General features: G+C 40.3%; 1 protein-coding gene across 1 annotated transcript in view; it reads right to left on the reverse strand.

Annotated features, from left to right (window-relative positions):
- Rxfp1 (relaxin family peptide receptor 1) overlaps positions 1–23,919 on the reverse strand; it is a 106,831-nt gene that overhangs the window by 53,043 nt on the left and 29,869 nt on the right. The window contains exon 2 of the mRNA XM_087200313.1: positions 8,491–8,631. Within this exon, the coding sequence (XP_087056439.1) occupies positions 8,491–8,631 (141 nt within the window). The remainder of the gene's footprint in view (positions 1–8,490; positions 8,632–23,919) is intronic.

The following is a 23,919-nucleotide window of genomic DNA, read 5'->3' on the forward strand; positions in this document are numbered from 1 at the left end:
AATCAGAATTAGTTCTAGTTAGGAAGTGGAATTTAAGTTCGTCACTACTTTTATTCATAAAAGCAATGAAAATGTGGCAAATCATTATGGTATTACTAAAACAAACCAAAATAAATTGATTTTTAGAGTAGTGTTATGAATGTTATACACTTATAAATGTTACAAGTGAAACATGTAAGCAGATGAGATATGGACTCTGGGTATGTTGAGGCACTGACTGTCTTAGAACCAAGGCTTCACATGTTTGCAGAAGCCTCCTGAGAAGCAGGCAGGCAAGGTCGGAAAGGTTTGGAAGGGTTTGGCCTTGCAGGCTGCTGGGGTCCATGTCCCTTGGAAGGAGCCGTGTACTTTGTCCATGCTGCTCTCAGATCTGGAATCTTGGCACTTCTACCTCCACTGTGGAAGCCGTGGGGAATTAAGTGAGGCGACAGCATTCTGACCCCAGAGCTGTTTTTGTGGGTAGAGTTGCATTGCTGCTATCAAGTTGGTAACATGACGATCTGGGTGGCTGCTAGATGTGGATTTCCCTCTCCTAGCTTCTTTGGCAGGTCCTATATTTGGCTGAGCTTTTACGAAGGGGCTCTTTCTAATTGCTGCACTTTTACCATTAACAGACAGCCCAGAGGCTTACGACCATGGGCTCAGTGCCCGCTCCTGACGCCTGCCCCTCATTGTTGCTCCCTTGTACTTCTGCTGCTTTAAGGACAGTGCGTGTGACCTTGGTTGCAACACTTTGGTCCAACATGTTCAAGTGCTATAGTTGTTTTGGTTTTTCTACTTTCCCTCTCTCTCTTTGGTGGTGCTGGAGATAGAACCCAGGGCCTCACTCGTGCTGAGCAAGTGCTCCATCACGGGGCTACATCTTTAGCTCCCCTACTTATTTAGTTCCCTTTCCTTTTTTAAATTGCCCAATCCCCGCAGAAGAAACAGGGTGGAGAAAGGGCGATGCTGCCAAGATGGAAGTGGGAAATTTCTGAGCAGCGGAGAGGAATAGCACATACCTGCTTACACTCCCCCAGATCAGAGCATCTATGCTGTAGAGATTTTAAAAACATAACAACATTGTGAAACAATCGACCTTTTTAGTAATTAATTTCGACTTTTCTTATGGCTTCCCAAGGCATTTTCTTCTTCTTACACTTGACTTCCTCCCACCAGAAGGCAGGAATATAGAACATGGTAATGGTGCCGAAATCACAAAATTGGAAAGGTAGCACTTTTCAGAAAACAGCTTTTGCTATCTGTTTCTATATTTTAAGGGCTATAGCCTTCAGATTTTAAAATGTATGGGGCAGTGAGCAGAATGGTTTTTCATACTTTAGTAACTGTCTTGCTAAAATTAGATTCTGATTTTTCTTGAAGTAACCCAGGGTAGTATAAAGAACAATTTACATTAAAAAACAAACTTTTAGCTAAAAGGTTATAGTGCTTCCCTAAATAAAAATTAAAAACTTGGATCAAGAAAAATGTGGTCTTGTATGCTTCATGAATTTAATAAATATTTACTGATCGATTAAATGAATAATCGGAACTCTCTTTTTTGCAGTACTGGGGAATGAGCAGGCCCTTCTCACTGAGCTACATGGACACCCTTTTTGTTTGTTATTTGGAGAATCACTAAATCATTAAATTGCCCAGACTGGGTTTAAACCTGTAATCCTTTGACCTCAGCCTCCCGGAGTGCTGGGAGCACCGGGCTGTGCCACCCCCATGCCCAGGAGGAAAGTCAGTCTCCTCTATGCTAAAATCAAATTTGGGAGCTGGGTAGCTCATCAAAAACACAGGTTTCCAGACTCTTTCAACAGAGGGCCTGATTAACCTTGTGAGCCTGGGGCTGGGGGTCTGTGTTTTATGTTCTAGGCGAGCTGGAGAGCAAGTTTGGGAGAGCTCATTACAGGTCCTGTCCAGCCAGCGCTTCTCACCCTGCACTGAGGACAGTGGGTTTAGTAACAGGGAGACCCTGTTCTGAAGATGGATGTGCTCTTTTCCCCCAGAGAAGTGTCTGACTGGAGCTGAAGCTCACTGCTGCGGCCCAGCTTCTTGAGACAGGACTGTTTTGCATACAGTCAGCCTAGGAAAAGACCTACATTCAAAATCTGATCTTTCAGCTGATTGCTGGGAGGTGACACTAGTGTGAGAGCATGGCTTAGCATATGGGAGGGCCTGGGTTTGATCCCTAGGATCACAAAGAAGGAAAACCAAAAACCAACCACATTCGAAGCATGGTTTCTACTGCATGCATATTTCTTTCACACCATTGTGCAGCGTGTAGCCATTGTAAGTTGGAGATCTTCTGCATTTCCTTTGTACCAAGGAGGAGTTAAAGTGAACCTTATGGGAGAATGGGTTCTATATACCAATTTGAATTCTGGAGGATGTACCTCCCTTTCTCTGTTGTCCGAGTCCCATGGAATTGTACAGGGTAATGGGGACACGGTTTGGTAGGGGAGGGAAAAGGTCCAAATCCAGATCCTGTGGTAATTTACTACTGTGCTATACCAAGCTTCTCTTGGCCTCTAGCAACCTCTTTAGGGAGAGACTTCTGAGCTGAAACATGTTTAGGAAATGCTGTACCTACATCCCCACCTGGGATTAATGATGCATGGTAGTATGATGAAATAAGAATTTGGGCGGTAAAAAAAATCTTTGATTTGTTTAACCCTTCTCATCTGACATCTTTTAACACATTTTGGAAAGTGCTTGCATATTTGCCTAAAGAGTATCTATCTAGATCGCTGGCTTTCGAAGAAGTACGGATCCAGGGACCAGCAGCAGCTGCATTGCTTCAGAATCTTCTCAGAGTCTCTCAGGGGCCATTCTTGGATTCTCTTGATGTTTGGATTTGCTTTTAGAGGTGCTGGGGATGGGCCCCATGGCCTTGCATGCTAGGCCAGTGCTGTACCCCGGAGCTGTAGCCCTGAGCACCCCCAGCCTTGGCTTTTGGATGGTCCAGAATAGAGGGACTGATGTAGTTTTCAGAGGAGCTGCCAGAGCAAGATGGGATGTGATGGTGTCATTTATTAAAACATGCATGCTATTGGGCCATAAATGAGCAGCTGATTAACCTATCAGGCTTGGGTTAGGCAAAGTGGAGCATTCCCAATTCTCACCTAGTCACTCAAATTTCAGCACCTGTTCTTGGGAAACGGTGGAGCATCTGCTGGTCAGAGTGTGATGGTTTCCAAGAGGACAGGTGTCTTGAGCCAGGAGGTGACTCCTGGGGATGCACGGCCAGGCAGACCAACGCATCAAACTGGTTTCTTGTGGTCTCCTTGAAAGGTAAAGGCTGTAGCAGTTTGTGGGCAAGGTGCATATGCTTTTTTCTTTGGTTTTGGTGGCTTTGGAGGCAACTTTTTTTTTTTTAAACAAATCAGGGGGTGTGACTTTATGCCGGGCATCGTTTAATGCAAAACAAGGCCTCTAAAAGCTGTCTTCCTATCTAGCAGGAAGGGTTCTGCGAGGGAAAAGTGCACTGTGGCAATCCAGATATCGTTGAAGCATTGTTGATTTTTGTTTCCGTTCTTTAGACACGGGGTCCTGCTGTGTTGCCAGCCTGTCTCGGAACTGCAGGACTCATCCACCTGCGCCAGCTTCCTTTGCAGCTGTACGACAGGAGCCTGCCACTGCGCTGTCCGGCTCTCAGCATTGCCGGACGAGCAGAGATCAGTGAATCTGAAGTAAAACCAGCTCTGTAGTTTTAGAAAAGCCGATGTTTCTCCAGCGGACACGATTTTGAGAGTAATAAATAGAAAACTAATAATTTTCGGACATATAACTTATGATTATATATCAATACATAGATTTCTTCCCCGTGTGCTTTTAACCATAAGAGGGCCAAACTGCCAACTTTAATGGTACATTCTGAAATGAGAATGCCTGACTTCCACATCGAACTGCCGGCATTGCTGTCACTCTGGTAGCTACGTAAGAAGCTTACTTGGGAAATGATAGAATATTTATGTTTCAGAATTTTCAATGCAGGATGAATAAAAAATTAAAACAGTCCTTGAACATAGTTCAAATAGTGTTCTAATCTTATTTAAAAATATATATCATCACCATCACACTCGTAAGTAAGTACTGCTTATCTAATTCTCACAGGTTAGCAAATGCCAAGCCAGTGACAGGAAAAGACTCCAGGGCATTACAGAGTTTTTCTTCTCTTGAATTCCTTGCTCTCTTTTGACCTTATCTATCTTAAGCAGCTAGAATTTTCCACTGTCATTGCCTGAAAGGAACAACATAGAGGTTTGCAGGTAACAAAGGTCAAATTCTTGGTATTTGATTCTCAAATAGTTAAGTTTGATCTTTGGTACTAAATTTATAAAATCAGAAAAGACAAGACCGGGGTTTTACTACCCACAGACCGGACAAGAGATGTGGAACAGACAGGGAGAGTGGAAGAGTTTTTTCCTTCTGTCCCCCGGATTGCACCTCAGGGAAAGCGCACATTTCCCGCACTGGTTTCTGGGGTCTGGGAACAGGGGTGGCCTGGGTCCTCTGCTAATCACACTCACCCACGTGGCAGGACCCACAGAGCTGTTGTGGAGCCTTGCTTGACCTAGGAGGAACAGAGGGGAAGTGGCCGGAAGGGCTGGGATCCATGGAGCTAATCATGACCATGCAGTTGTCCAGGGCTCAGCCCACTCAGGAAGGGCAAAACGTGTCCCGTGAGCCACGGAGTGCCACGGATACAGCAGGAGGCCACTGCATGTGACAGTGCCTACCACAGGCAAGTGAAGACACGTGACAACAGGAGGCAGAGGACCAGATCACTCCGCTGTCTCAGGGCGCGCTGGGATCATCGTCTGAGGAGAGGCGGCCGGGTCCCTCCCCCCAGGGCTCCCACACAGTGTCCTAGCGCTGCAGAGACCGCTGGGCTCAGCTGCAACCCCAGGAGAGCAGAAGTGAGTAAGGCTTTTGCTGATTCAGTGTCAGTTACCAGCACCTGGAAGAGCAGAAGCTTGAAACAGAAGAAAACTTTGACCATAGGAAAATAGAGATCCACACGAGTAAAAATTTCATATTCCTTTGAAAATATGAACCGAATGGCACTCTGTTAGCTCAGGGTTTCATTTCCCCTGTCATTAGAGGAACCTAAGAGTATCTTTCTCAAGGGTTGTCTTGAGGATTAGAGGTAAAATACATAACTCACTCAGCATAGTTCCTTATATTCATTAGGTGTTATAAAAATATTAACTATTCTTACCATTTTAAATTTGGAAATTCACCTACTTTCTTATATACTAGCTTCCAAAATTTTTTTTAAAGGCCTTACTTTTGTTTTTCTACCAAAGTGCTTAAAAATGATTCAAGGGGTAGAGCACAGAATGTGAATTTTATAGGCATGAGATTTGTGTGAAGGCAATATCACAGAATGATTAATTGCATTAATAGGCATTGTCTTTCCTTCCCAACAAACCACAAAACAAGCTTCTGTAATTTGGATGTCTCCCCCCAAAGGTCCATGAGTTCAAAGCTTGGTTCCCAGCCCAAAGCACTATGGGTAGGTCATATTAGCTTCCCTGTTGCTGAGACACAATACTCAACACCTACAACTTGGAGGAGGAAAAGTCTAATTTAGCTCATGTTTTGGGGGACTTCAGCCCCTAGTTGGGTGGCTCCAAAGCAGGAATATCATGGCGGAGGCCTTGGCACCGTATATCTACTAAGGACACAGTAGCCTCGCAGCAGAACCAGGACAGTGCTTATAAAATGTACTTTGGGAAGTTCCTTGCAAGGATGAACATGATTTTAATAATCATTATTGGTGACAATGTTTAAATAGCTCAAAAGAACAAAGGAGAGGCCTTTGGTGATGTGTTCTACCTTAAAAGGGTTGATTAAGGAAAGTTTCTCCTTCCATTTAAGAAAGATATTTTATTTGACAATCTACTAGTAAATTGTAAATGATCAAGCTGAAAGTCATTTTTAACTGTTGGTTTTTCTTGTGCATGTAGATTAAGATATTTTACTTTACCTAACTGCAAATACATCTAATACTGCTTGGTCAAATATGCATGAGTCTGTATGTTCTGCAAGAACTTTCTGACTTAATTTAATTAGTATTAAGTGTAATTTGGATGTCTTACAAGTGAACAGTCTTGATAGCATTAGTTATCCAGATACTATAAAATGGAGAAATGAAAAATTGCAGCTGGCAAGGAAAAACAAAGCAACGAGAGGCAAGCAGGAATAACTCAGCACTATAAATTTCATTACCTGGAGCCTAACGATGGTGATGAAATTTTGCTATCCTTCCCGGAGAGCTCCTGCCCACTCAGGCAGGGATGCAGCATGTCACCTGGCTGAGTGGAGGTTTTGAACAGAGGGAAAGTCATTCTATTTCCAGATGACTGGGAGCACACACGGGGTGGGGATTTCTGTGTATGAATTTTGGTGCACACAGCACTCAGCGTGTCCACCTGTCTTCTGCTGAACATCCTATTACATTATCGGATTGAGTCCTCTTGACAACTCATGGACACAGGGACCCTGATTGTGTCTGTTTTATAGAAACATTTCCCTTCATTGCTAGAATTTAAGCCAGTCCCCCAAGTTTGCTCTCTAACTCCCAATGTTTTACTGTTTCCTTCTGAATTGTTGACTGTGGAATACCGGACTTTAAGGGTCATTAACTGTAAGGATTGCTGCTTGGTTACTTGGTTTCTTGAAACAGTACTACAGCTAGAGTTCCCCACATTTCTCCATTGAGAACCTACTTTTGGTGGTGAATTTGAAGCAGGTACTTTCTACTTTCTTTCTACTTCCTGCAACCATTTCAGTTGTTGGGGCCTTCTCTGTCCCCCTGCTACTCTGAATCGCCAGCATTTCGAGAGAGAAGTGGACGGTAGGGTGCAGAACACCGCTTTACCATAGTTTTTTTTTTTTTTAAAGATCATATAGTATTCAGTTATTTCAGCAAGGTGTTATTTTTTAAAGAAATATTTACAGTTCTTCAAATCAAAGAAAATTGTACCTTTAGCTCACTAGTTAGATAGCATGGTTACTCTTGAATTATTGCCACTAGTTAGAGGCCGTGATCCGAACTGAGGCGTGCCAACAATATAATCTGACTGAGACAGAGAAGTGAAAAATTGGGGCCTTGAGAAAAAAATTGGGGTCTTGAGAAAAGTAAAAATGTGGGGCTTGAGTTGTTGCTCAGTGGTAGAGCATTCGTGTAGTGGGCATGAGACCCTGGGCTCGATCATCAGCACAAAGAAATAAAGTTTATTGTCATCCAATAAGAGACTGTACAGTGTAGCTATCAGGGAGACTCAATCCAGGTGGCAAGGAGCCCAAGGATGTGTAGTATAGGATGTTTACAGAGCAAAAATGGCAAAGTTCTTGAATCTTTACGATTATTACAATGAGGCATCCTGCACAGCAGTGGATGGATTAAAAGTGGTCACTGTAACATTTTAGGAGGATGATTCACATTTCATTTTTGATTACCAGAGGCATTTACAAGAAATAACCAGTTTAGATTCCTTTTGGTTCAAGTTCTGCACAGGTGCCCTACGGCTGGGGAATTTTAAGTGCGGTCTTCGTCCTACTCTATCTTCGCAGAGGTTTAACGCCTTCATGTAGGGCCTTAACAAGCCTGCAACACCCAAGGCCGAAGCAGCTCCTCCTGGGGGTGCATCCATGTGGCTTATGGAATACTAACAGTACTGTATATGCTTTTGTCCTCCACAAATACTGGTATATCTCCCAAGGGGTGATTGACCTTGTTATTTTACGTTACTGATCAAAAATGTATTTTGCTAGCTCTGAGAAATTCAAGGTCTTTTATAAATTTGTGTTTTCGAGGTTTCAGCAATTTGAACAAAACCCCAACTGAATACTACTTCCCCAGGAATTCATGTTGGTTAGCAGCCTTACTTGCTGGGTTTATAAGGTCAGGCCTTAGAAGGTTGTTGCTTGAATGATAGCTAAGTTATAACTACACATTGTTTTCCTTCTTAGGAGGTCTCACTTTTCTTCCCTAGTTTTAGTAAACAAAAGAAAGAGGAACTTTACATGTAGTGCTTATCATCTGCCCTATGCTTGAAGCTTTCTAAGGGTTTTTTTTAGTTAATTGTCCCAAATTCTTACAGTATAGGTACAGTCATCAAACTCTTTTACAAAGGGAGCAAACTGAGGCATGGAGGGGTTAGGAAATATTCTGACCCTTACGAAATTGGTGAATGTGGTATCCAGGTTCGAACCTGGGAAATCTAGCTCCAGAACCCTATTCTGAATTTCTACACTTTTCTGTCTCCAGGCCACAACCTGGGCAGGTTTGTCGGGCTGAAGCACTTGCTGTAGGCCCAGCCACCGCTTTCCTGAAATCCCAGAGAAGGGTGGATTCGTTTTAGGAATGGCTGTTTTAAGCAAACGATCGGAGTGTACCACCAGCCCGCATCCTGCGCTCGGCCCACTTTGCTCCCTAGGCAGAGCGGTCAGCCTGGCCGGCCCGGCCCTCGGCCTGGCCCTGGGCTCACTTACCGCAGTTCTCCTCGTCGGCCCGGTTCCCGCAGTCGTCCACGCCGTTGCAGTGCAGCTGCTGGGGCAGGCAGGTGGTGACGTTCCCGCAGGGGAAGAAGCCCACGGGACACTTGGCGGCCTCCAGCGCGCGCCCGCGGGAGACTGTGAGGGAGAGAGGGCGGGCGCTGGGTGAGGGAGCTCACAGGAGGCCAGCGCCGGCTGCCCGCGGCCTAGCCCTCAGCTTGGATACCGCTCTCACCTCTTCACTGCTCTCCTGACATCGCCTTCCGAGGCCTGCACCTCTTAGGCTGCTCTTTCCAGGATTCCAGAGAACGCAGGCTCTGGCTCTCTGCTTTTATTCTTGCTGTGTTGTTTGGAAAGTTCTCACCATCCCTTCTTTATGCTGTACTAGGGATTGAGCCTAGGACCTTTGAACTAAGCGACATCCCCAACCCTTCTCATAGTTTTTATTTTTGCCAAGTTTCGCTAAGTCCCTAAATTGCCCAGGCTGAGTTTGAACTTTTGATTCTCCTGCTTCAGTCTTCTAAAGTACTGGGATTTTAGGTGCAGGGCACCATACCTCTCTGGCTTATCCCTCTTCTTTTGGTTCTCTTAAAAAACAAAACAAAACAGCCTGTCCATAGTTTACAGGTCAGCTCAGTTCCCCTCTTCAACAAAAAGCTTCCAACTAGCAATTTAAAGTCAGGGATTTATTGCATCCTTGCTATGGGCTGCACTCAGAGGAAGAGAACACAGAGCAGCAGGAAAGCAGTCTGTACTTATGGCTCTGATTTGACCCTCAGGCCAGCACTGCACTGGGGTCCCCTCTGGCCCAGGTCGCAGCTGCTGAGGAAGTCGAGTGAACAAAGCCACCAACATGCCCAGCAAACTGAGAGGTGCAAAAGGGAAGAGAGAGCAGAACCAGAAACTGTGTGTGGGGCTTTATAAAGGGAGGGGTCCTCAGAGGGGCTCTGCCAAAAGAGGCTTGAAGGGAGGAGAGGAAGTCAGCTGTGCCACCGAGGGAGGTGGAGAGAGGTGGAGGTGGTGTGGAGTGGCCCGTGGGACGGGGATGGGGTTCAGAGCAGGCCGCAGTGGCGGAGCAGGAGAGGCGCGCCTGGGCCTAAGGAGGGAGAGGGCTCTGTGGACGGAGAGGAGGAGGCTGGGTTTTATTTAAAACGGAGAGGGGCACACACTGGAGGAAAGGCAGCCTCTCTCATAGAGGGTGCTGGGAAAATGAGATAGCCACATGCAGAAGGTGGAGTCTAGGCACAAATGGCTCACCTGTCCTCAACTAAAATCAGAACGGATACAAGATCTAAATGCTAAAACAGAAACAACACGGGAAGATGAAATAGGTACCACTCTGGAAGACATGGGCACCTTCTGAACAGAACCCCAGCGGCCCAAGAAGTGATACTGAGAACCAACAATAGGGTCACATCCCATTAAACAGCTCCTGCACAGCAAAGCAAAACAACTGACAGAGTGAAGAGACAACCTACAGAATGGGAAAAAAAGGTTACCAGCTATTCCGTAGACAGAGGACTAACATCTAGAATATATAAAGAGCTAAAACATTTTAAACCCTTAAAATAAAAGACCTGATTAAAAATAGAGAGTCAAAATGTCTAGTTATTTTACAGAAAGAGTACAAATGCCCAATAAATATATGAGAAAATGCTCAGCAGTGCTGGCCATTAGAGATAGGCCAATTAAAACATCATTGAGATAACATCTTACCCCAGAAAGAACGGCTATCATCAAGAAATCAAAAAATAACAAATGGTTGCCAGGCTGTGGGGGAAAAGGGACCCTGCTGCACTGCTGGTGGGAGTGTCAACTAGTACAACCACTATGGAAATCAGTATGGAAATTCTTCAGAAAAACTAAAACTAGAATTTCTATTTCACCCCGCTCTTCCCTTCCACGTAATCTTTCCTAAAGAGTTAAATTAATCCTATCACAGTGACACATGTATATCCATGTTTATAGCAGTACAATTCATTATTGCTAAATCTTGGAAATGGCTTATATGCCCATCAACAGATGAATTGATAAAGAAAATGTGATACATTTGGATATACACCTGCTATACAGAAGGATAAACTTCAAGCATTTTTAAGTAAATGGATGCACTGGAGACTATAATGTTAAGTAAAATAAATCAGACACACAAGTTTAAATATGAAATGGTTTCTCTTATATGACAACCCCCAAATATAAATAAAGAGCAAAATAAAGGATAGATAATGGAAAGAAGAGAGATCATTTTCAAATGGAAAGGGAAGCAAGACACAGAGGAAGGAGGAAAGAAAGAAGGGATTTTTTAGGAAATAGGAAGTAAAAAAATAGAAATAGAGCTTTTCCAAATAGGAAGGGGAACAAGATTTAGAGGGAGCAGGGAGGGAAGGGAAGGGGGGAAAATGAATTAAGATGTGTGATGTACATGTACAGCCTTCCCACAGTGACTGTAGTCATTATGTAATGCAAACATGTAGTATTGAAAAAAAAAAAATAGAGGGAAGCCGAGGAAGGACTTAAGCCAAGGCCCACATGGGAGTGTGTGTGCTTTGGTAACAATATTCTAGCTGCTAGAGGTGGGGCCTGGGGGAAGAGTCCAGGGACAAGAGCGGAAGGTGAGCTTCCAGTTAAGAGACTTCGTGATGATCTGGGAAAGATGAGGGAGCTTAGTCTAGGGCTTGAGGTGAGAAAAGGGGATGCATGTGATTTGCAATTCGGCAGCAGAATAGATGAAATTTGTGGAACTGGCTTGAGCAGCTGGGAAGTTGGCAGTGCCGTCATCGAGACCCTCTGGGGAATGGTAAGGTGTAAGGAGAAATTTGGTTCGTTTCTCTTCATTTCCGTCCTTTACCCAAGAGCTTCCTCACATGGGCCATCGGACTCAGTGCAACACCAGGTCCACTTACCACCACAAAACTAGTACAAATAATCAACAAGTGGGGTCTCTTACTAAAAAGCTTCTGCACAGCAAGAGAAACCACCAACAGAGTGAAGAGACAACCCACGATGCGGGAAAAAATTTTCACCAGCTGTCCCTCAGACAACGGTCTACTATCTAGAATCTATAAAGAACTTAAAAAAACCAGACCTCCCAAATTTAAAGACCCAATCCAAAAATGAGCATCTGAATGAACAGACATTTCTCAGACAAGTAGAAAGAGCAAATAAACATAGGAAAAAATGTTCAACATCACTGGTCATTCGAGAGATGCAAATGAAAACAATGCTGAGATTTCACCTCACCCCACAAAGAATGACTGCTATCATGAAATCAACCAATAACAAATGCTGGCGGGGCTGTGGGGAAAGAAGAACCCTACTCCATTGCTGGTGGGAGTGTAAACTGGTGCAATCACTATGGAAATCAGTATGGAGATACCTCAAAGAACTAGGACTGGAAGTCCCATTTGACCCAACTATTTCCCTGCTGGGGATCTTCCCCAAAGAATTAAAAGAATCATACCATAGTGACATATGTGCACTCATGTTCACAGTGGCACAATTCATGATAGCTAAAACTTGGAAACAACCCAATTGCCTATCAACTGGAGACTGGATAAAGAAATTTTTTTTAATAAAATGGAGTATTACTCAGCCACAAAAAACAAGAAACTAGAGACATTCATAGCTAAATGTGTGCACACTGAGGCGTTAGTCTTAAGTGAAATAAACAGGACACACGTGTAAATACCGAATAGTTTCTCTAGTGTGAGAAAAGGAAAGTGTAAATAAGGACTCAAAGGTATAATAGATAATGTGAAATAGGAAGAAAAGGGGCAAAGGGGAAGGGGAAGTGGGAGGGGTAGGGGAAAGGAAAGAAGGGAATGGAATTAATATGAGAAAATGAAAAAATGGAAACAAAGTCTTTGTAGATAGGGAGGAATGGAGGGGTTGAAGGGAGGGCAAGGGAAGGGGGAAAAATAAGAACCAAGAGAGATTATGTAAAGGTGCAAATTTCCAATGATGAATGTCATTATATTGTATACCTGAAATGTACCAATAAAATTAATAATAATAAAAAAGACTTACCTAGAAAACAAGTTCTGGCATGATTTTAGAAGAGACATTCCTTGAAAATGAGCCCTGTTGTGTCTTAATGTCTCTTCTAAAATCATGCAGTCTTATTTTTGGGAAACAGGTTAGTTATTCATACCTACGTTATCTATAGGTGTGATTTTATACATATGCATTGGTGTCTATATTTACTTCTTAATATATCTATAGATATGGAAAACTAGGAGTTCATCTCAAATTTCTACCCAACACTGTAAGTTTTATCTCGTTTTCTTCCTTTACTCTTCTATTGCTGCTTTTTCTGACAGGGAGAAGCCTGCATTCTGTTGTCTTTAAGGTAGTTATTGTCTTGATAGCTCCTCTGCCCTGCACAGACACTCTTCTTGTCTCACTTAGTTCTGACTCCCCACATCAGCAGCTTTCTTACCCAAGCACCTTCCTTTCCCTGCTTGGGATTAAGCTCCTTGGCCCTGAACCATGTCCTTTAATCAGCAATAAGCCCTGCTACAATGGTACCAATAAGTAGAAGTGACACTGAATCCATCTGCAAAAGCTGCCCAAAGAGTTATAGAAGCAATGGTTCATAGAAAAGCAGATAACCCAACCATATAGCTGCCCTTGAGTGTTGTTTGATTTTATCTCTGGCCAATGAAATCTGATGGGAAAAACATGTAAGACTTTGAAGTGGGCAGAAAAGACAAGATTATTGTGCCAGGTCATCTATGCGTCACATCTTCTTTGAGCTATTTTTGCACCTCTAAATTATAGCAAACTTATAGTTATGCAAATGATTCTTGTCCATAGAAATGCAAATTTTCTGTGACAGAAATGCAGATAGTAAGATATATCATTTCCCTGTAGATATGAATCACTTTTGCATATATTAAAATTTTATTTCAGCATTCCTGTTGGAATACATATGTATGTGTGTTTTGAATTCTCCTTTGAATGAGTTGTACTGCTTTACTGTTTTCTTCATTAGTAAATGAGTTATATAAAGTCTTTGAGACATTTTGATTTTACATTCATATGAGTCATGATTTTATCTCCTCTTCCTCCTTCTCCTAATTCTTTAAAAATTATCTTTTAACAGGTGTTGGGACTCACTTGGAATTCCAGAGTTGATATTTTAAGCTAAAGACATTTGAGAATCAACAGATACAGAAATAAACCTTCTCAGATCTTCCCTTATGTGACTAAAATCAGAAATTGCTGGGAAATGAAGCTGGCATAAACTCTGTCTTCTTTCGGGTGAGTGTGTGCCCAGGAAGGAGGACAAGAGTGAACCTGCCACAAAGCTAGAACATTCACATCTGCATGAGCAAGCATCAGACTCCTTGTCTTTTATTTATTCTCAACCCCCGCCCCCTGTTTTTCTAAGGACACTGATTTGTTTTTCCCATAAAGAAGCCCTTTTCCTACTAAGCTGGGTATATTAGCCTCCAACGTTAATCATTTAGTGAGCTACTTCTTTTGCTAGCTCCTCCATATGATTTTTCTCCCGTTAGTGTTTCATTTACTTTGCAGCCCTGTGTATAGACCTTGAAAGCAAAGGAACTTTTCCTTTCTGACACAGGTTTAACTTGGACACGGGGGACGTGGACTTTGTCTAACCCACCATTAAGGTGTGTGCACATGGAGCTCTTTATTGTTAAAGTTCCTGGTAGAATTGTTGCGGACAAATAAAGCTGAGGTTCTATGCCCTGGTAAGAGAGTGTTTGCTAAAAAATAACATCAGTTTGTTTAACCTCTGTCGAGCTGGTGTGGTAAAATTCTTCCCTTCATGATAATGTATATTTTCAACCATGACAAATTTTAGAATTAAATATAGAGATGATGCAATTAATAAAATATATAGAATTGACCCTGAATTTTAATGTAGGAGTAACTTGTGCTTATTGGGAGTTTAGAGTATTTTTAATGCTTAGTAGAATTGGGTCATTAAAAATGACAAGTTAGCCTACTAATTTCAACTTATAGGTAATTTGGTTTTAACTTACAATTTATGGTATAAAAGATTTGACTATTTGAGAAAATTATTTTGTTAGGTTTCCTAGAGTTCTTAAGTAAGCATTGGAAATATTTAAAATAAAATTAATCATTACTTTAAGATGTTTTTAAAAATTGTTCACTATATTTGACTACCTTAGTGTTGAATGGGACTGAGTGTTACAAGTTCATTTTGTTCAACTTGAGTTAAACATTTATAAAGTAATAAATCAAGATGTCTGCTCTTATTTTACAAAATTTGTAAGTAGGATAATGCGATTTGTAAACTGAAATTAAAGGCTTAAGGTAAAAACTTAGCTTTTGACTTTGTTATTATAATAAGCTCAGATTAATAGTAAACCCAAGAGTGAAAGACATGGTTCATTTGCTGTTTAGATAAATAGCAATTCTCCAAATCTTTCTTTCTTGTTGCCCTTCCCGTATAGAGGTTTGAAAGCAAAATACCTTCTTTCCTAGCCCTTTTGCTTTTAGGTGGCTGGAACACTTTTCTGGCCAATGAGACTTGCTGAGGAAGTCCCAGGGGCTGAGCTTTCCTGAAACAAGAGATAGATGGAGCTATCACCAGATCTTCTACCCTCTCCTTGCATGAATGTGATGTGATACAGGGAACTGCAGTAACATTTCTGGAACTGTGAGCTAACAAGCATGGTGGCAAGACCAAGCAAATTCATAGATATCTGAGAAATCCCAGCCCTGAAATCATCATGCTACTCAGACTTCTCCTTAGATGAGGAAAACAAATCCTCTTTGTTTAGGTGATGGTAGGTTAGATTGTCTCTTTTTACATTTTTTTACATTTCTAACTGGTAATCAGGACATTTAAATGTGTCTATTTCTACAGAGTCCCCCTACCTCTGGGCTGGCAATTTGTTCAAAAGGATGACTGAATGAGAAACTGAGAGACTAATGGGGCTCACAGTGATGCAGTAGTGGGAGGTCAAGCTGGCTGAGCCTCAGGTGCGAATTGCCCACACACTTCTGTGAGATTGTTGCCTTCTGCCAGGCTAGTGCATCAAGTGGGAATAAAGCTGAATTATCAAACCTTTCCCTGGCATGTAGGCTACTGGAAGGTCCAAGGGAAATGTCTGGGAAGTGGAAAGATAGTTCAGGGTGTGGGGAGACTATGGGAGCGGCAGATAGCCAGCTCCCTGATGTGTCCAAGGTAACAAGGTGGTCTTAAGCAGTCCTTCCATCTATGTCAACCTCAGCCACCTATATTAGCTCCCTCCAGGGAATCCAAGGAGGAAAAGTCAGAGAAAAGCATTACATTCTTTTACTTCCTGCAGATATTATTCTAACTTTTCTAGAATGGCAGAATAAAGGTAGTCTTTGCCTCACCTTCCAGAGTGCTGGGATTACAGGGATGCTACCACTACATCTAGCTTATGTGCTTTTTATAACTTTACTTTATATGAATGTAATTTGGTTTTGAAAGATAATTGGATCATGGGTGTGTGATATTCAGCAGTGGATTAATCCACTGATGAGTTTATAGTTAAATGTGCTCTTAGGGAGTAGGGCTTAATGGGAAGAAGTGGATCACTGGGAGCATGACTAGGAAGGGTATATCCTGGTTCCTGTCTCTTCCCTTCTTTTCCTCTGTTTCTAGCTATCAACAGGTGAACACTTTTCCTCTGACACACCTTTCCAGCATGTTATTTCTGCCCTAAAACTAGCTGACTGTGGACAGAACCCTCTGGAACCACGAGCCAAAATGAACTTCACCATCTTTAAGTTATGGAGGCCAGATATGTTGTCCCAGTAATGGGAAAGTGACTAATATAGAAAATTGGAACTGAAAGTGGTGCCATTACTGGAACTATATGTGGTTCAGAAGCCTTTTGTTTTGTTTTGTTTTTTGTTTTGGTACTGGAGATTGAACTCGGGACCTTGTGCTTGTGAGGCAGGCACTGGAACCACTGAGCTAAATCCCCAGCCCCTGGAAGCCTTTGATATAGTTACCTGCTGTGACTTTATCTGGTTCAGAAGGCTGTGTGACTGGTTTGTAGAAGTTTAAAAAGCTTTGGAGTTGAGTCTCAAGAAGCCCTTTCATTCTGTAAACAAAGACTGAGAGACTCTGGTTGAAGTTTAAAAGACAAAAATATTGATAGGAATATGGACAGTAAAGGGCAGGTTCAGATAAAAATGAGGAGTCTATTAAAAATTGGACTAGGTTTCCTACTTTTTACATTTTGGCAAAAATTTTCTTTATGTTTTGTCCATGTCCTAAGACTTTTCGTGAGGCTAAATTGAAAGTGGACTAATTAATCTAGCTAAGAAAATTTCAAGGCAACCCAGTATTTAGGCTGTGGCATGGGTATTGCTAGCTGCTTTCAGCCAGATTTACAATGATACTCAGAATGAAAAGCAAAGCAAATTAATGCAAAAATTGTATAGTTTGGCCAAAAAGAAAAAACCTTCAAAGTTATGTTCAAAGAGAATGTATTTGCTAAAAACATTAGTGCCTTTAAAAAAACCAAATGCATTATACCAAGACAATAAAAATATACCTTAATAGCATTTCAAAAATTGGCCAAACTCTACCAATCACAACCTCCAGAGTAAAACATGCTAAACTCCTTTGAAAGATTTTGCTTTGAGAAGAGAGCCCAGAGCATCTTATTCACTCAGGGACACCTAGGGAATTCTGCTGTTCAGGTACTTTGAGGCCTCTGCAGCCATGGTCCATGGGGGCCTGGCTACTGTTGAAGCTGGTGGAAAAACCTTGGCATCGTCCACACAGAGCTGGTTCTGGAGGCATAAAAAATAAAATAGTTATAGGGTCATAAAGGGTTTCACCCAGACTTCAGAAAAATACCTGCCATGCCAAGAATTGTGCCTCTGAGAGGGTGATGTGTAAAGCTGTGAGAATAAAGTCAAACCTGTAGTGGATCCCAGAAAGCTAGAGATACTAAAAACATGAAATGTCTGCTGAGAAAAGCCACAGACAATAAGCAAAGCCAAGCCAAGTGAAAGACCAGGTAGGTAGGTCATTTGCAACCAGCAAGGCCATAGGATCAGAAGTAGGATGTTCCTCATTATTCTTATTGATTGGTTCCGTAGTAGATGTATTTTGTAAATGTAACCATAAGTTTGAAAACTACTAATCACTTGGCTTTTGTCTTCAGTTACACTCTTTTATGTCTATGGCTTTTCTGTACCTGAAACCTCATTTTTCCATACATGATCAATGACATCCTATTGTACAATTCATATGCATTCAAGGTTTCTCAAATTTTCAATATCTGTGCCAGATTTGATGATCTAACATATTTTATAACACATCCCTGAGGGTGTATTATAATATCTAGAGGGGTGAATATATATACCTTTCTTAACTTTACATATTTTTGTGGCTTTTTGCCAACCAAAAACATTTTTTCTAGCTTTACTTTTGTAGTTATTAAGAAAGAAATGAAGAATGGTTTGTCCAAATATAAACTTATATTAAAATACTAGATGTTCTTTGTGAAACTGTACATACCCTCCTTTACTCATTCCTCAATCCTGATTGGCCACTCTTTACTGGGACAGTGTATTCTAGCTCTTCATTTTTTTCTCTGTTTATGGTTGCTATGAAGTGAACAATTTTCGTTCTAGTATGCCATTTCTGCCTCCAAACCAGCCAACTATGGTACATTTTTTTTTTTTTTTGGTGTTACTGGGGATCCAATTCAGGGCCTTCAAACTGAGCAATATCCCCAGTTCCTTTTTAATGTCTTATTTTGAGACAGAGTCTCATAAGTCACTAAATTGTCTAGACTGGGCTCAAACTTCTAATCCTCCTGACTCAGTCTCCCAACCTGCTGGCATGTGTCACTGTGCCCAGCTTGCTGAGAATCTGTTTAGCAGGTTTTATTAAACAAGGAAGATTCCATGATTGTGTGAGATGAAACCTAGATACAAGAAGTATAACTACTTTTTTTGTGTGATTGTCCCTGGGCCTTATGGGTGTGTGTGGATTTGCAAATGTGCACACTATATATTAAAAGCACAAGAATGAAGAGATAATAAAAGCAGAGGTAGCCTCATTTGAATCATTTTTCCTCCTGGTTTTTAAGTTAAACTTATTTAGTGCTAGAGATGATGGCAGGCTCTTTTCAGATAAAGAATACATAGATGAAATAGGTTAAGAAATGGGATGTGTTGTAAATATTGCTCAGATTACAGGAAAAATATGTGGTGTAAGAGTATATATATTTCTCAATAAGTTGTTGAAGTCTTTCTAACTATGTGAATAAAGTATTTACTGCATCAGCGTCTACCTGTGCACTGGGAATTTGTAAGGCTCTGGGATCAGGATAATTTCAGCAGAGACTGGGTAGCAAAGTAGACTCAAAATGGAATTAAAACAGTAAGCAGAACTCAGTGACGTAGAGGATTGTCAACTAAGGTAAACTCAGGACAGTGATTAGCTCTGTTAGGGTGGAATAAGTTATTACTCAATGCTGCTATAAATACATCTTGCTTTTAGTGATGCTTTAAATTAGATCATTGTAATTAGAGCATTTAATTTGAATATTGTCATCTCATCTGAAAATTAGGCAGGATATAAGAAATTAATAATAAAAAAAGAAATTGAAAAATGACTGCAAATACAAATAAGAATGTAAAACAATATAGCTAAAAAATGAAGCTAGGTGTGGTGACGCATGCCTGTAATTGCAGCACTCTGGGAGGCTGAGGCAAGAACTTGTCTCAAAATAAAAAATAATAAAAAGAGCTGGGGACATAGCTCAATGTGAAGCTACATCCTGGATTCAATCCCTAGTACCACAACAAAAAGATAATTTGGAGTGACTTGTAATGAATGCTTAATAATTTTAATAGCAACAGCAGAAATATTTTTGGTGAATCATTTAAATCTTTCTTAGAAATCCTTTGAGATTAGATGGATAGTAAAACAGAACAATAGTTATATATGCTGGTTGCCAGGAGACACAAGTCCTGAGTATCAGTGGCCTGTTTCTGAGTTATAGTCACTACTCTGACTGAAATGTGTGCATGGACCGAAAGCATTTTAGGGGATCCATGTGAACTGTGGTCCACGGAGAACAAAGAAACGGGGCCAGGATGCTGCTGCTATTGTGGATTCCTCATTGACAGCAAGTTCTAAGGACACTTGAGCATGTTTATAATGGAGTTTTGAAGAAGCCTGCCCTGTTTCCATATAGTAAGGTGACAATATTATGGGTAGCTATCAGTTTTGGAGGGAGACTTAATTTGACCTGGATTACACTCAAATCTTGAATTCCTATCTCAGAACAAGAGCTTGAAAGTTTCAATAAACATTTCTTGGAAGCTAAGTTCCTGGTGATTTACCATTAATGTGATAAACTGAGCTTTTTACTCCCTTCCAGACCTTGAGAGAAATGTGCAAGCATTTACAATTGTGTCTAGGGAACTGAGGAAAACAGCAACTCACTGAAATTACAGTCTTAACTCCTTAACAACATTAAGCCTTAATATGAAAACATTTAACTTGGTTGCTCTGAAATTAATGCAGTGGCTGTATTAAAGCCAGGATTCTTACTTTAAATTTAAATTTAAAGTTAAAGCAGATGAGTATAATTGGCACATGTAATTAAAATGTTTAGTGTTTCTGTACAGCTATGGCTTTTGTAAGAACTAAGATATGAATTTCATTAGATTCCATGATATTTTCTAGCATTTAAAATCCTTTTCACAATCTGTAGAAAATATGCAACATTCCAATTTTCTTAGATAATTGCCCACAGTCTGAAAAGTATATAGGTAGGATTGCTGAAATACCTTGCTAGGAAGTAAAACAAAAAAGAAAGACAAAGAAAACAACAAGATAAATTTTACCTATACTAAACTCATTTATATTTAAAGATAATTTCTGTCTTTAAGGATGACTATAATAACTACTTCAGATATATAGAAATACATAAACAAAAATATAAATATTAAGGAGGGTTGGTAATAAATTATACGGTATAGTGACAGAACTATATATTTATAAACACACATATATTCACTTCAGCAATTTGAAAAATGAAGTAGATCCACATCATCAACTGATAGAATATCATGTTCCAAATATATTCAAGATATGTCACTAAGCTACAGAAAGCATACAGTCTACAGGATTAGATCATATTTTATAAATTAAAGGATGCAATATGAGGTCCAAAGCAGAGAACAAGTACACAAAAATATTTTATAATAGGATTTTGAGGAAATGGCCCCATTTCTATATGGTAAGGTGACTATACTATGGCTGGCTATCATTTTGCAAAGGAAACTTGATATGACCTGAATTACACTCAAATCTTGTATTCCTTTCATAAGAAAAACTTTAGAGTGTCAAGAAACCTTCCTTGGAAGCTAGGTTGTTCACAGTAGCAATCTTTGGGAAGTTGGACCAATAATGGCAAGTGAAGGGGGACAATTTACTTTTCATTTTCTATCTCTGGGAAAATTTGCATTATTTCATTGGTACTAGGGTTGGAACCCAGGACCTTGTGGATTTTAGGAAAGCACTATACCACTGAGCTCATCCTCAGCACTACATTTGTTTTCTAAATGTGAGAATTGCTTTAATAATAATTATTGAACAAATGGAGGTAATAGATGTTTACAGAGTGTTCCATCTGACAAAACCAGAATACACATTCTTTTCAGCTGCACACGGGTCCTTCTCCAAAATAGACCACATGATAGCTCATAGGACATGCCTAAGGAAATGTAAATAATTGAAATTACCTCCTGTTTATTATCAGACCATAGTGCAATAAAACTGGAGATCAATAACATAAGAAACTGCAAAACTCCCACAAACACATGGAAATTGAATAACATTCTCCTGAACAACCAATGAGTCACAGAGGAAATTAAAGAAGAAATTAGACAGTTTCTACAAGTAAATGATAATGCCAGTACAACATACAGGAATCTATGGGACACAATGAAAGCAGTTTTATGAGGGAAATTGATAGCAGTGAATGCCTATATTAGGAAAACAGAGAGAATTCAGATAAATAACCTAATGCAGAACCTCAAGCTCCTAGAAAAAGAAGAGCATAACAAACCCAAAGCTCATACAAGAAAGGAAATTATAAAGATCAGAACAGAAATCAATGCAATGGAGAGAGAATGATACAAAAAATTAATGAATCAAAGAGTTAGTTTTTCAAAAGAATAAATAAAATTGATAAACCTTTAGCCAACCTTATCAAGAAAAGGAAAGAAAAGGCTCAAATCCATGCAATTAAGAATGAAAAAGGTAAAGTCACAACAGACCCAGCAGAAATACTGAGGAACATCAATACCTACTTTGAGAACCTGTACTCTAATAAAATGGAAAACACAGAAGAAATGGACAGCTTATTAGATACATATGAATTGCCAAAGACAAATGAAGAAGATATATAAATTCTAAACACCCCAGTTATGATGGGTGAAATTGAAAATGTAATAAAAACTTTATCAACAAAGAAAAGCCCAGGTCCTGATGGCTTCACTGCTGAATTCTACAAGACATTTAAAGAAGAACTAATGCCATTACTCTTTAAACTCATCAAAGAAATTAAAAGGGAAGCAAGACTTCCAAATTCATTTCTGGAAGCAAGTGTTACTTTGATTCCAAAACCAGGGAAAGACCCAACCCAAAAAGAAAACTACAGACCAATCTCCCTATTGAACATAGATGCAAAAATTCTCAACAAGACACTGGCACACAGAATACAGAGGGTCATCAAGAAGATCATACACCCTGACCAAGTCGGATTTATCCCAGGGATGCAAGGATGGCTCAACATTCATAAATCAATAAATGTAATACACCATATTAACAGAGTCAAGGACAAAAACCATATGATCATCTCAATAGATGCAGAAAAGGCATTTGACAATATCCAACACCAATTCATGATAAAAACCCTACAGAAAATTGGCACAGAAGGTCTTTATCTCAACTTGATTAAGGCTATCTATGAAAAACCAACAACCAACATCATACTAAATGGTCAAAACCTGAAAACTTTCATGCTAAAATCAGGAACAAGACAAGGAGGCCCACTATCACCACTCCTGTTCAATATAGTTCTGGAAACATTAGCCACAGCAATTAGAAAAGAGAAAGAAATAAAACACATAAAGATCAGAAAGGAAGAAGTTAAACTGTCATTTGCTGACAATAGGATACTTTACACAGAAGATCCAAAACCTCGGCCAAAAGACTTCTGGACTTAATTGACAGATTCAGTAGAGTAGCTGGATACAAGGTCAACACTCAAAAAACAATAGCCCTCTTATACACAAATAGCAGACACTGAGGGAAAAATTCAGGAAACAATTCCTTTTACAATAGCATCCAAAAAAATGAAATATCTAGGAATCAATCTAACAAAGGAAGCAAAAGACCTCTACACTGAAAATTGCAGCACTCTGAAAAAGGAGCTCAAAGAGGATATAAGAAAATGGAAAGTCATCCCTTGATCCTGAGTAGGAAGAACCAATATAGTGAAAATGACCATACCTCCAAAACTACTATATAGATTTAATGCAATGCCAATTGAAATTCCAACAATATACTTCACAAAACAATATATTTCAGAATATACTTCACAGAGAAAACAAACCAAAAATTCATTTGGAACCAGAAGAGACCTAGAATAGCAAAAGCAATTCTAAGCAACAAAGACATGGCTGGGGCTATCACAATTCCCAACTTGAAACTATACTACAAAGCTACTGTGATACAAACAGCATGGTACTGGCAAAGAAACAGACCCAAGGATCAGTGCAATAGATTAGAAGATGCAGAAACAGCTCCAGACATACTCAGCCACCTCATCTTTGACAAAGGAGCCAACCACCTTCATTGGAGGAAAGATATCCTATTTAATAAATGGTGTTGGAAAAACTGGACTTCAACCTGCCAAAGATTAAAACTAGACACATACCTATCACCATGCACTAAACTAAGATCGAAGTGGATTAAAAATCTAAATATTAAGACAGAACACTAAACTTGCTGGAAGATAAGTTAGGTAGAACTCTTGAAGACATTGGCATAGGAAAAGACTTTTTGAAAAAAACCTCAGTAGCACAGGAACTAGCACAAAGAATCAACAGCTGGGATCTCATCTTATTAAAAAGCTTCTTCACTGCAAGAGAAACCACCAACAGAGCTAACAGACAACCCACAATGTGTGAAAAAATTTTAGCACCTGTACCTCAGACAAAGGACTACTATCTAGAATATATAAAGAACTGAAAAAAATCAGACCCCCTACATTGAAAGACCCAATTCAAAAATGGTCATCTGAAATGAACAGACATTTCTCAGACAAAGAAGTAAATGCAGCAAATAAATATATGAAAAAATGTTCAGCATCACTGGTCATTCAAGAGATGCAGATGAAAACAACAGTAAGA

The sequence above is a fragment of the Heterocephalus glaber genome, unplaced genomic scaffold (genome assembly GCF_053883595.1).
Source record: "Heterocephalus glaber isolate CG9 unplaced genomic scaffold, H.glaber_assembly_v1.0 deba00001737, whole genome shotgun sequence".
Classification (NCBI taxonomy): domain Eukaryota; kingdom Metazoa; phylum Chordata; class Mammalia; order Rodentia; family Bathyergidae; genus Heterocephalus; species Heterocephalus glaber.